General features: G+C 39.1%; 1 protein-coding gene across 1 annotated transcript in view; it reads right to left on the reverse strand.

Moving 5' to 3' along the window:
• Nucleotides 1–494: 494 nt before the first annotated feature.
• The window catches only part of RPS6KC1 (ribosomal protein S6 kinase C1), a 73,627-nt gene continuing 64,120 nt past the window's right edge, over nucleotides 495–10,001 (reverse strand). Inside the window, exons 12-14 of the mRNA XM_031552361.1 lie at nucleotides 5,047–5,129; nucleotides 4,154–4,249; nucleotides 495–1,405 (exon numbers count right to left, since the gene is read on the reverse strand). Of these exons, the coding sequence (XP_031408221.1) occupies nucleotides 1,295–1,405; nucleotides 4,154–4,249; nucleotides 5,047–5,129 (290 nt within the window). The 3' untranslated portion in view covers nucleotides 495–1,294. The remainder of the gene's footprint in view (nucleotides 1,406–4,153; nucleotides 4,250–5,046; nucleotides 5,130–10,001) is intronic.

The following is a 10,001-nucleotide window of genomic DNA, read 5'->3' on the forward strand; positions in this document are numbered from 1 at the left end:
AAAAAAACACAACAGAAAGAGAGCAAAGGGAACATTTAGAAAAAAACACAGATCCATAATCTGTACAACATTACAGTGTGCAGTGTTTGTACATTGGGAACCCATACAAGCATGGCTGATTAGCAGCAACCACAGCACACAGCACAATATTCTACATCCCTTGTGTCCTTCTCCCATTCTCTGGACCTTACCAACACAGCAGACAGGTCAGCTAGCAGGCTCGTTCCCAGGTCTTACCCACCAGGGTTTGCTCAGAGATGACACCAAGTCACTCAGTGTGAGCAAAGCCCAGACTCCTTCCTGCTCGAGCAGCAGAGTGGGTGAAGGCTTTCTTTGACTTATTCAGATCATTAACAAATAGAAAGTTCAGAAGCTTCCTCAAGCAGAACACAAGAAGAAAGCGTTTTTCCTGAAGAAATAGTTAAAAATAGGACACTTAGAGGAAGTGAAGTTCATTAAGTGCTAAGTAGTGACTGCAGTGACGAGAGAAGAGCTTTTCCTTTTGTAATCTATACATTTATTTAGCACTGTGTCTTCTTGCTCCTTATCAAGTTGCAAAAGCAGTGTTTATCTGGTTGAGGGAAAGGTCTCCCTTTCTGTAGTGACGTTAACACGTAGCTCATCAAATATAACAGAGTCGAGAGTTTTAAACAGACAGTGCCAGCCAACAAAGTACAACATTTGACAGGATTATTTGCCTTTTATATGCTCTTCCCACTGTTTGAAGTGATATGCCATTTTCAAGACACATTCCACAGTATTATGCAACAGCTTTCTTACTTTTTAATGGATATACTATTTTTAATGTGTCAAGTTTTGCAGAAAGCATTTTAGTATTTCATTCAGCATATACCATTAATAAATTATTTGTTCCCCTCCCTCCTCCAGCTGCACTTAGCATAGGGAAATGGTCTACTGACATACAGTATAAAAGATATTTTCAACTGGCACACTCTACAGACACTTCCATCACCAGACAAAGCACCAGGAGGGCACTGTCACTTAGTTGACAGTCTGGCAGCGCTAAGCATGCTATGCAGCAGTTTCATCACAAATCACTCTTTGGTGAAAAGACTTACACACACATAGCAGCCAGTTGCCATAAAAATAAGCTAGCACCCTGCACAATCGGTGAGTCCTGTTAAAAGTGTTTGCTTTTGGCATGATTGGTCCAGCGTCCTTCAGTTAGAACGTCTAAGGATTTGGGACACCCGAAGGAAGAAAGTTGGTGTTGTTCTGTGCCAGAGAAAGTTGTCCACTTGACCTGAGTTTGTTCAGAGGGTGAGCGCATCTCTCATTTCACCAGATCTGCCCATTCTATGAGGGCAAAAAATGGATGGGATTTGATGTCTTCAACACCAGCAACGCCAGCACCAAGACGCTCCGCAGGATTAAACTGCAAAAGCTTGATATAAAAAGAAAAAATATATATGATTCAGTGAGTAAGAACAAAAACAACAGCTTAAAAGTTCTGTAAAGGTCTAAGGTAAAGGATATCCCACCGTTTTCCTGCTCTTTGAGTTACTTTCAAGACTGTGAAGCATACTTGAAATTCCTAAAATGCAGTAAATGGAAGACTCTCTTTTCCTTGAGTCTCAGTGATACAGTCTTCAGAGAGTACTGATCACAGCATGCAATACCCTGAAGCACTGTACACTGGGACTTCATTTTAAGCATAACCTCGTTTTTTAAAAAGAGAACAGCAGCCAGAGCCTACATCTGTAGAACTCTGGCCACTGCATTTGCTTCATGTTAACCTTTGCTCACACCACTGCAATAAGGCTACATCAGGGACACTGGTCTGTAACTTTCCATTTCATAAGTTGCCAGTTGTTCCTAAAATATGGCAGTCAGGTCTCTGCTTCTTCAAAAAAAAAAAGTTTTTTAAGAGTTCTACAAATACATTAAGATTGAAAAATCAAAATCCCAGTGCTTAAAAAAAACAAAACAAACAAAACAACAGCATAAGGGCTCCATGGAAATTTCCTGAGATTCAGCACCTCATTCCCTTTCTAGTTGTACATCACATGCTGAATTCATGTGCAAAGGAAATCACAATATTTACATTTGTTTAAAGATATCAATCCACATAAAAGGGAATGCAAAGGTAATACTCTGAAGATATTAATAAAGACACACAAAAATATTTTGCACTTCCAGAGAATTGTTTATCCTCTATTCAATTACACTCAGTACAAAGGCACGATTTCTTTCTTGCTCTTTCTGCAATAGCTAATAGGATAACTTCTCCCAGTTGTCTCTTGGAACAACGTGTACTCATATCTTAATGCACTCAACATCTAAGTGAGTCTACTTCAATAAACATATGAATTTACACATTCTAAGATAGCTTTGCTATTTGCAATTGTAATGTCATATTGTAAAGGTAACATGGTGACAGTGAATGGTGCTGCTCTGAGATCTTCCACAAGACAACACAAGCAGATGCTGCCACTGTCCCTCTGCCTTCTGCTGAACTGTAACTCTGTGTAGCTGAACACTGAACCTAGAGAGTTATTCTGTGATGCTTTGACCTTGGCAGTGTAGGGAAGGAAAGTCGCAATGACAAATTGCTATCCATGCCAAGAGAGCTTTCTTCCTTTTCCTGACAAGGCTTCCTCAACAAATGAATGGCAGCTTCCTTGGATAGTCACACAACAAAAATGTGATTTACTAGCTCATAGAGCTGAACCTCCACCTGACACGTCACCAGCCTGCATCAGAAGGCTTAACCTAACAGGCACTAGGGTGACTGTCCTCTGAACAGATTATGGTCTCGCAATATATCTGAAAGTGACAGACATATCTCTGCCACTTACATTCCAAGTGGCAAAAAAGCCACTCTTTGGCATATATGAAAGCAGGCAACACATTAGTCTGCACAGTACAATCCTGTTTTGGCAGGGAAAAGTGAACTGGATGAGTTCGTTTGTCTTCATTTTCAGTATTAGAAGGGAAGAATTCCCTTCACTGAGCTGGTTTTGCTTTTCTTTATCCATTTAAGTCACGTTGCACTTATAGGTGAGGGCAAAAGTTTGCCACCATCTAACAAAATAAATGCAGGTTCAAAAAAATGGGATCTTTCTTTCATCACTTCCCTTCCTATCCTTGCCAGAAACACAGAGATGCATTGTAAAAGCACTTTCAAATCTGGAGGTTCAAACTTCGGGTTGCCTCTCCACTCATCATTCAATACTAACAGTGCAGAAATCAGTCTTTCACTAGGGCCTTTGACTTGCTGAATATTCAAAAAGTCCTTCCTTCATTTTCTTCAGAAACTATTTTTCCATTTTCTTCCATTCAGATCTTCATCTAAGAGATGTCATTTTGTACGTATTCACTAGCCAGATACTCTCCACTCAAAGCTGAACACCACAGCTCACATCTATTATTTGTTCAGCTCAAATGGAATAGGTCTGATCCAGGCCCCACTTGCACAGATAGGTCAAAATTAACTACAGGGAGGAAGACAGTGTTACCTGAAATTCAAGACTCTACACAGACAAGTTATTTATTTTCCTCAGTTGTGACAACTTAAATCTAATTAGTTTGAAAATATGTGGTATAGCATTGTGGAAGTTTGTCTGTATTTTAAAGTTTCCCATTTAGCTTTTTGTCTAACCTAATAGTTATCTTCCTCTTACAGAAGTCGGACTATTCACATTTGGAAGTCCTTCACCCAGAATTTCCTGAAGCACAGCAAATTTCCAACCAGATTTTCAACAAGTGGTTGACACTTCAAATCACTGTCATGGGTTTCATGGCACTTTGAGCCATCTTGTTTGATTGGCTTCAATATTTTTGAGTTTAATTCACTTCATCACAAACGTTTCCAATAACAGCTAGGACAGAATTCCTAAAATGGCCATGTATCACCAGTAGGTGTTGCCAAAGCACCTACTGACCAAATTTGTTCTTTGGAGAAACAGCAGAGCACTCTGGTTTTCTACAGAGCACCAGGAAGCAGAAATCAGTTTCCAGATGCAACAAACCAGTCAGGCAAAAATCATCAGTTGCTGACAAAAGACCTATCCACATTCCTATCAGCAGCTTTTTCTTTTGACAATAATTTCCACAAGAACAGCTCAGGTATATAAGTATTCATCTAGATTGCACGTGTACCCATAGAAAATGATTTTTCCCCCGCAGTCACCTGCTGAATCAGCGATCTGGCTTCCTTTGATACATGGTCTGGTATACTTAAAGAAGTATGAGTGTTTATTCCCGATGGATGGCACTCAACCAGGGTCTGGGGAAAAAAAAAAGTCAGATACATTTATTAACTCAAAACAATGTTGTGCTGGATTATCTTCTAGTATACATGTCAATTAACACACATGGCTAAAATTTCAGTGCTTCCTAATTTGAAATATTGGTTCTGAAAGGAACCTCTACAGATACAGATTTGCCATTAGAACATTTACATCATAATACTCTTGCTCTATTGCTCAAACTTGAAGAGTTCTGGAGTTTGGTGAACTTTGCTTTCCTCACATGGAACTGCCAAATAGCCACTATTTTTCAGTTTGGCTGAGCACCCTGTCTTCACATACTGAAATCAGCATTCCTTACAGGTGGTATCCTCCTGTCTCAATGTGAGATAATTTTGCATCACCACATCAGCGTGAGACCTCCCAGTGCAGGCAATCCATCAAGAGAGTCTGCTCAGGCTTGAATTAATGTGTCACTGCAACACACAGCATTTAAACTATCCCAGAGAACAGTGCTGAAACAAAGATATCTGTCAGGGCAAAAAAAGTATTAAATGTTCAGGAGGGATATTAGAGAGCTTCAATTTTACTGTGGTTGAGAGGACAGCATTGGTTTTGGCTTTTTTTTCAGTCCTTAGCTTGATGCAACCTTATCAAATTATTCTGAAGCTTAAGCATGCTTAATTTCTCTGGCCATGAACACATAGCAGATCAAGGATACTCTGCTATGCAAAGCACATCTGCATACAAGAAAGAAGAAAATAAAAACTGGGCAAATCACTTGTGAGAAACTATTGGCCAGCATGTCTCTTTTATAATGTAGGTTGTCCCCTACCTTCCCTGTGAGCAGTTCAAAAAGAATGGCTCCCAGGCTCCACCAGTCACAGGCTTCTGTCTCTTCTAGGATAGCTCCAACCTCTAAACATGAGACATTTCAATTAATATTAAAAAGGTCAGTTACACCTTCAGAATTAACATATATTTACAAGGTGACTGTTTAATGCTGACAGAACATATACTAAATACCACAGAGCTTTCATTACGCCTGCAATTTAGTTAGCCCTTTAGCCACCTACAGATTGCATTGTTCAAACACAGCAACACTACACATTTCATGCATAATTTGCTTTTTCCTTGCACACACAGGCATTTTCAAGACTTTCAGGAATTATGGTTAGGATTCTGCTACACTGAAACTGGACAGTGACAGATGGTAAAGCAAAACACATTTACAGAATTTACTCTGGTTAGAAGAGCTAGACTGGCAAGTTTGACCTGAGGCATCCATAAAAGCAATACAAGAGTTTATAATCGTCAACTGCACGCTTTAATTTTTAAATTTGCAGGATTCATCTCATGGCCAACCCGTACTCTGTGCTGTGATCATCGTAGCAGGCTGTTCACAACAGCCTCCCGTCCGCTGAGAACTAGATGGAGACGCTAAATCTACTTCACATAGCCTAGACATGGACAGTAATTGCACTGCTACAGCTCAGCCCGAGCTCACCTTAGCTGCCTAGGAATAAAAAGTTTTCCCTAGCAACCAGCAAGAATCCAGTGCCATCTTTTGCTATCCATGATCAAGCAGTAGCGGAGAGGTGAGGTAGGACTTGTGTCAGCCATTGTGCGTATAAGAGCACAATGCATACAGCAAACTTGGCCTTCAATGACTCAGGCTTTAAACTGCAAAAAATATTAAATACAAACACACCACACAGTCTGCTCTGTATCCATCAGAAAAACAGATTGTAACGAAGATGAAACCTTCATTTTGACTGTCAAAGATGCAGAAGCTGTACTAAAACAGATTTGGTGGCAAAAGGCACACCAGATTCCCAACAAAGGACACCAATTAGCATACAGTCACACAGCCATCACTGTGAAAAGCATTGCGGCTCATTAGAAAAATCCTGCTCATCACTTTCTGGAGCTTAGTGTGAGCATGGCCAAGGAGAGCTACAGATGAGTCAGACTCCAGCATCAGGGAGAGGAACACCATCGTCCCAGAGCTTCCCTAGCAGAGTACACACTGAGCAGGGGGAGTGCAGAAAGCTCCCTTTGGGGGAGACGTTCAGGACCTCAAAGGATGAGTCTGAGGTCACTGTTGCAAGAGCACAGAAGGATGGATCACACGTTGCTTCTTTAGGCAGGACATCACTCATAGTGAAATTTTTTTGTACAGTTAATGGCATTTGACTCTCCAATATATCACTGTAAGGGTGCCATATGTTGGCATTTATCCCACTCCTTACAGCCTAATACTTCTATCAGCATTGAGGAACACTTACAAAGATATAACAGCAGTCACATGACAAACTTATTGGTTTAACTGTATTTCATACATGTTCTAAGATCCCAGGCATGCATCTAAATAATCTCAATGTAAGTTGAGACAACTTATATGATAATCAAAATCTGCTCCTACAACTTGATTTTATTTTAGAAAGGGAAACCTTTGTGACATTTGTCGTCCGAAAAAAGAAGGGAAAAAAAACCCTCAGGTCTTTCTATGTTAAATGGCTGGTAAAAGGTTTTTATAGCATCTCCCAGTAACATCTATACAGTAGAAATGCCTTTCCAATCTGAGCGTGATTCCTAGTGCTAAATGATCCAATGCTGTACATTCAAAAATAGCATTATATGTAAACTAAAATCTAAAGACAAACACTTCAGGCATCTTTAGAGTTTTGTTTTCTTTGTGTCTTCCAAACAAATAGATGTTTTTATTATAAGTTCAATTCTGGAATCATTCGAGGATAAGGACAGGTGAGCCAAGAGTTAATTACAACTGATTACTGAATTCTCAACTCCTATACTGCCAGTAACTTCTCCATATCGACATACCTTACATTTTAACATAATGCCCCAAAAGGAGATAGTCTATTCCTCCCCAGTGACACTGAAGGAACCTCAGAACTAACATTTAAAGGGGATGGACCTCTCGAATAACAGTCTAAAATAAATACATAAATAAATAAATAAGCCACGAGTGAAAAAATTGTCCTTCTGATCACAGAAAAGAAATATTATAGAAAATTCATGTCTAATTTTCGGTCTTATATCCTTTCATGTTGGCAATTGCAGGTGCTGATGGGGGTCTTTGAAGCATCAAACTTACAGTGCACTCTTCACAGAAACACACACTGTGTCACAAGAAGTTGATGTAACCCTACTTCACTGATCAAGCAAATGGACACAGAGCAAGAGTCAAGAAATACAATAGAGTCTGTTACTCCAAAATCTGAACTCATACTTTTAACCATAGAAGCACTTCCAGTACACACCAAGCCAAAATAAACATCATTGCAGAACTCTTGCAAGAAGAGCACTGAACTCTTCCATCCCTCTTATCTGTGACAAAACAACAGAATTGGGATAAAAAGAGAATGGCCAAACTGTGCAGGCTGGGAGGTATGGAAAGTCTCTGGCTGAGTTCTCATACACAGAACAGAAATGGGCCTGTGATAAGTCATCTAAACCAACACAGAAGTGAACATGGAAAATTCAGCTGAGAGGAATATCTAAATACCCTTTTTACAAAAACTAAATGTTAGCTCCACTTTTCTCCCACTATCCACTGCCTGCTGTCCTGCTGCTTTCCCTAGGTCCCACAGTTTCCTTACTTTGGACTAACATGAATGTTTTCCTTAAAAATAAAAACACAAAAATCAATGTGAATACTACAGATAAACATGTGTTGTTTACATTCCCTTACTTTGAACAGGTCACATTACTTCTGATGCAGTACACCGATCCTAAGTTCAGGATATCACATCAATATTACTGCATTTTATCTCAACTACACATCATGGGAAAATTTAGAAACTATAGATTATGAAGTGCTTTCAAGTGATACAGAGTAGCCAGCTAATGTAATATACCACACAGGGCATATGCTTTTTTTAAAGCTCTAATGTCGCAATAAATCTGAACTACAATATCTGCCTTCACTAAGAAAACATTTTCATCTCAATCCATCAGCAAAGTAATTTAAACAATAAATGGTAGTGACCCATAAGCCTAAGTGAAGAACATGGGGATATTTGTGCCAATTCTTTACTTCATGAACCTTGAAATCAAGGACCTTGTCCACATTTGTACAAACATAAACATGCGCACACACATGCATAGTGTTGGTGTTTCTAGGACTAACACCATAACATCTGCAGAAAAAAAAGGATTCTTATTTTCAAATACAAGATCCTTTTGAACTGAATTTAAAAAAAAGCAAGGTGAGAAAATAAAATCAGTAGCTCTACCAATTTTATTCAACTTCATTAAAAGGAAAAACTTCCTTCTCTTCCTTTCCCAGCATATGTCCGTACAGTAGCTAGCACCAACTAGCACACATGCTCAATTCCAGCATAGAAACAACAGTAACAGCAGTCGTTGGGGTAAACTGAAGGGCAGGAAATTTGTAAAATGCTAACAGATTCAGACTGAGGCAGACGGTTCAGGTAAACAGCTTCTCTACCCAGCACTGTCCCTCTAGGGAACTGGAGAACTCAACTGAAAGGCCATTTTTCTTTAGTGCTTCCATACTTATCTCAATATTTGCACCTCACTTCCTGATACGGGATCTGTAGCTGACAATGTGCTGTTTTCAAACAGAAGTGCCAATTCCAAAGCAGAAGAGAACTTCACATCTTTTGAACACACTCACCATCATTAACACTAATGCTGATATTCTTTCTACTGGACCTTAACCCAAAACACATCCTTTCATTCTGAAGGATTTCAAAGGCTTTTACTACTATCCCTCAAATATATTCTCCTAAGAATTGTTTCTTCCAGGGCTCCTGACCAGCTCACACAAACACTAACATAAAAGAAGCCAGGCTTAAAGCTGGCCAGGCAGACTTGGAAATTCACTGTGCAACTGAGCTCCAGTCACTTGCAAATGATAAGGAACATAAAGTCAATCAAACTTTTCAGAATAAATTGTAACATCCAAAAATGCATCCGAATTAGGAACAAGACCTGAAATCAGCTCATGACAAAACTGGAGAAACTGCTTATCCAAACACCTGAGAGTCAGGATTAGCATTGCACTGAGATGGAATTAAGGAGGCAGCATTTGAATCTCGATGGATTGATAAGATTTTCAAAAGCCAAGGGATCCCTTTCCCTTATTCCGCATTTCAAGCAGAAACAGCATACCTTCAAGTACTGCTTCTGCACTGATAGGAAAACAAGGGTATTCATCTGAACTGCCATCAGGTGTCTAGAACAGTTAAGGAGGAAATGGACTTGTCCAACACCCTGAAAACACCAGACACAAAATTTTCCCTTCCGCTGCCATTAAGATAAACAGCATTGCATGAAAATCCATTAGAGTCGCTTCAGAAATTCTATTTACCTTACACTCATTTAATTTTAAAAGCTTACTATTTTATCTTATTTTAATATCTATAAATGTAAAGAAGCATTTGCAGAGAACCAAGGAAAATGAATCTAAGCTAATTTACTCTATGCAGATTCAGTCAGCCAAGATGTAAGATACACTCACTAAATAATATATCACGCAAGCAGTCATAATGCTTTGCCTAAAATGCTTTAGCAATTTATAAAGCACAGTATTGAACTATCTGCTCTTAAGTATAAAAAGTTTATCATGGTCTTTAAACAATAAAGTAGTGAAGCAAGTGCAATGAACATCTGCTAAGATCAAATGAAGTATGAAAATAGGAAGTTTCAGCTTAAAGGTATCAATAACATACGAGCTTCTACATTCCTCTTCGGAAGAAATTTCCTCACATCATTAACAGAAAAAAAAAAAAAATTAGAAGC

The sequence above is a fragment of the Meleagris gallopavo genome, chromosome 2 (assembly GCF_000146605.3).
Source record: "Meleagris gallopavo isolate NT-WF06-2002-E0010 breed Aviagen turkey brand Nicholas breeding stock chromosome 2, Turkey_5.1, whole genome shotgun sequence".
Lineage (NCBI taxonomy): Eukaryota > Metazoa > Chordata > Aves > Galliformes > Phasianidae > Meleagris > Meleagris gallopavo.